The sequence below is a fragment of the Phragmites australis genome, chromosome 18 (genome assembly GCF_958298935.1).
Source record: "Phragmites australis chromosome 18, lpPhrAust1.1, whole genome shotgun sequence".
Taxonomy (NCBI): Eukaryota; Viridiplantae; Streptophyta; class Magnoliopsida; order Poales; family Poaceae; genus Phragmites; species Phragmites australis.
In genome coordinates this window covers 3,831,652-3,835,133 of record NC_084938.1, presented here as the reverse complement: position 1 = coordinate 3,835,133, position 3,482 = coordinate 3,831,652, and the positions used below count along the sequence as shown (strand labels likewise).

General features: G+C 48.7%; 1 protein-coding gene across 1 annotated transcript; it reads left to right on the top strand.

The window, feature by feature from the left end:
- The first annotated feature begins 200 nt into the window (after positions 1-200).
- Positions 201-1,934, top strand: LOC133899236 (cytochrome P450 89A2-like). Its single transcript, XM_062340213.1, has one exon. The coding sequence runs from the start codon at positions 306-308 to the stop codon at positions 1,830-1,832; it is 1,527 nt and encodes a 508-aa protein (XP_062196197.1). The 5' UTR covers positions 201-305; the 3' UTR covers positions 1,833-1,934.
- The last annotated feature ends 1,548 nt before the right edge of the window (positions 1,935-3,482 follow it).

The following is a 3,482-nucleotide window of genomic DNA, read 5'->3' as shown; positions in this document are numbered from 1 at the left end:
AGCCGAGATTAATTCCAACAAACACATCTACTTAAGATTAGTGCTACCAATCCTTGAAATTATTCATTTTGACAATAACCATTTAATTATTAGTAGCAAATGTAGTATTGAAAACCGTTACCTCCACTATTCTAATCAAGTCGATTATTTAAAAATTAGCGTGATGCACGCGGGGTCGAGAAGGCATCTCGATGCATCGCACCCTTCCTGCAAATTGCTAACCTAACTACAGTCTACAGCTAGCCAGTATAAATATCATCGCACCCTTGAAGCTACTCAGAAGCTCCTCCTTGCTATCTTCAGCCATGGAGGACTGGCTCTACTACTCCCTCTCCATCATCTTCGTCTGCCTTGCCCTGTTCCTCCTCTCTTCCCTCCGGCCGGCCAAACCTTCGCTACCACCCGGCCCAACCGGGCTGTCGGTATTTGGCCCGCTCCTCTTATTCGTCTGGACAAACTTTGGCATCGAACCGATCATCCGCGCCGCCCGGTCTTGGTACGGCCCGGTCTTCACACTCTACCTCCTCCCTTCTAGCCCGGTCATCGTTATTGCCGATCGAGCCGTGGCGCACCGCGTCCTGGTAAGGTCCGGCGCGGCTTTCGATGACAGGCCGCCGGCCAACATCGTCACCCGGATTTTTTCGAGCGACCAGCACAGCATCACGGCCGGTGCGTATGGCCCGCTCTGGCGCGTACTCCGCCGCAACCTCACCAGCAAAGTCCTCCACCCGTCATGCCACCGCCGGTACGCCGCGGCTCGCCAGGGTGCCGTTTCAGGCCTCATCGCCGGCATCACACGGCAAATGAGCGGTGACGCAGTAGTCGTTATCGAAGGACTCCTTCACGACGCCATTTTCCACGTGTTCGTCAGCATCTGCTTTGGCGAAGCGCTCGGCGACGGCTTCATCGCGGCCGTCACGGCGCTGCAGAGGGAGTTCTTGACGTCGGTGGTCGGTTTCCAGGTATTCGGTACGTGGCCGGCAGTCACCAAGTACGTGTTCCGGCGCCAGTGGAAGAGGATGTTGTCCATCCGGCGCCGGCAGGAGGAGCTATTCACTCCTCTGATTCGAGCACGCAAGGCGCGACGCGAGGCCGCCGGGGACAACTTTGCAGTGGACTCCTACGTGGACTCACTCCTTGGCCTCCGAATCCCCGAAGATGGCGGCAGAGACCTCATGGAGAGCGAGATGGTGAGCTTGTGCTCCGAGTTCTTGTCCGGCGGCACGGACTCGACGGTCGCGGCGATGCAGTGGACGATGGCGAACCTCGTGGCGCAGCCAGAGATCCAAGCGAAGCTCAGGGCCGAGATACACCACGTTGCCGGCGCGGGAGCTGGCATTCAGGAGGAGCACCTGCCGCGGATGCCGTACCTCAGGGCCGTGGTGCTGGAGGGGCTCCGGCGGCACCCGCCGGGCCACCTCATGGTGCCGCACGCGGCGACCGAGGAGGGCGGCGCGACGCTTGACGGCTACTGTGTTCCGAGGCACGCGCCGGTGACCTTCACGGTTGCCAGCATTGCAATGGACGAGGCGGTGTGGCCGGACGCGAGGCGGTTCCGGCCCGAGCGGTTCCTTCCAGGCGGCGAGGCGGAGGACGTAGACCTGACCGGCAGCAAGGAGATCAAGATGATGCCGTTCGGAGCCGGGCGGAGGATCTGCCCCGGCATGGCACTGGGGCTGCTGCACCTCGAGTACTTCGTGGCCAATCTGGTGAGGGAGTTCGAGTGGACGGAGGTGCCCGGCGAGCCGGTGGAGTTCGCCGAGAGGCAGGAGATGTCCGTCGTAATGCGGCGGCCGCTCCGTGCCAAGGTCGTCCCGTGCATGCACAAGTAACCGCTCCGTGCCAAGGTCGTCCCGTGCATGCACAAGTAAATATACATATATGCACAGCTATATGTATGTACGTAAGTCGAGTCAGTTCACTGAATAAGACCTGTTTGTACCGCTTATTAGGATCGATGTTTCGTGCATCGAGAACAGGCTTGTGGCCTTTTGTACCGCATCATTACCTCAAATTGTGCTCTTGTACACATGCCGGGGAGCAAATTTCATTCATCATCAGAACACAGCTCGCCAAACACATGGATGCATGTAGAGATGATTAAATGGGCTACTCGGGCCCAACACAGATCCAGGTCAGTATGGGACATGCTGTATCGGCCCGCGTGCTGTGCCCTCGGTCCACTACACGGCTCATTTTTTACCATGCCTGAGCGGTGGCACGACGATAAAAAATAATAGCTATAAAATTTTAAAAAATAAAAAAATTATAGAAAATAAATAAAAAGAGTTTTATTGATTGATTGCCTCGTTAAAAACCTTTCTACTGAAAAAAAGAGTATAACCTATGGCTATGCTCCGAAAATTACATGATTTTATTAGAAACCCCAGAATTTTACTTACAATATTTAATATGCTTCCTCAAATGTCCCGTTCCATTTAGAGATCTAGCATCTAATTCATGGCTGCATATATTACACTTAGCAAATCTTACATGTTCCCTGTTAATTTCTCTAAAGACTTTTTCAAAATGTTGCCAAACCCATAAGCATGCACATGAGTTCTCGGCGTTTTGATCCATGAATGAAATTATGGAATTGTTCTCTTGAAGTGAGCAAGTAGCTACTGGCTAGTAAGTAGAAAAAGAGATATGAGTGGTCGATGGAATCACATAGAGTTTAAGATAAAATTTATAGGCCAAGACGAGAGGTGGGTGACGGGTCGTTTTCGAAAAAAATAAAGAAAAATCATTAATAAAATAAAAAACTTAGAAATAATAGGGACACATAATTAATTCTAAAAATGAGCTTTATTGATATACTGCCTCATTAAAAACCTTTCTAGCAAAGGAAAAAGGAGTAAAATATAGCTCAGAAAATTAAAAATTACACGTTCTCATCAGCATCTAAATACAAATTTTGGAATGAATCTTCAAGTTCAGTGATCTCTTGAAGTGAGCAAGTAGCTACTGACTAGCAAGTAGAAAAAGAGATATGAGTGGTCGATGGAATCACAGAGAGTTTAAGATGAAATTTATAGGTCAAGACGAGAGGTGGGTGGCGGGTCGTTTTTGAAAAAAACAATAAAGAAAAACCATTAATAAAATAAAAACTTAGAAATAATATGGACACATAATTAATTCTAAAGATGAGCTTTATTGATAGACTGTCTCATTAAAAACCTTTCTAGCAAAGGAAAAAGGAGTAGAATATAGCTCAGAAAATTAAAAATTACACGTTCTCATCAGCATCTAAATACAAATTTTGGAATAAATCTTCAAGTTCAGTGTTCTCTGCAGTGTGTTGCATTCGTGCTTCAGCTTGTTCTCAATCTTTTACTAAGGTGAGTATTTCAACCATCTCTCTTGACAGATTTATTCTTCTCTCTTCGATTATCCTTCCAGTAAGACTTAATGCAGTCTAAAAAAAACTGTAGATACGGGAACCATTAATAAATCTCATGATAATAGTGAAAGACTGGATA

Coding starts and splice junctions, on each gene's coding strand:
- LOC133899236 (XM_062340213.1), top strand. CDS start 306: ATGGAGGACTGGCTCTACTACTCCCTCTCCATCATCTTCGTCTGCCTT.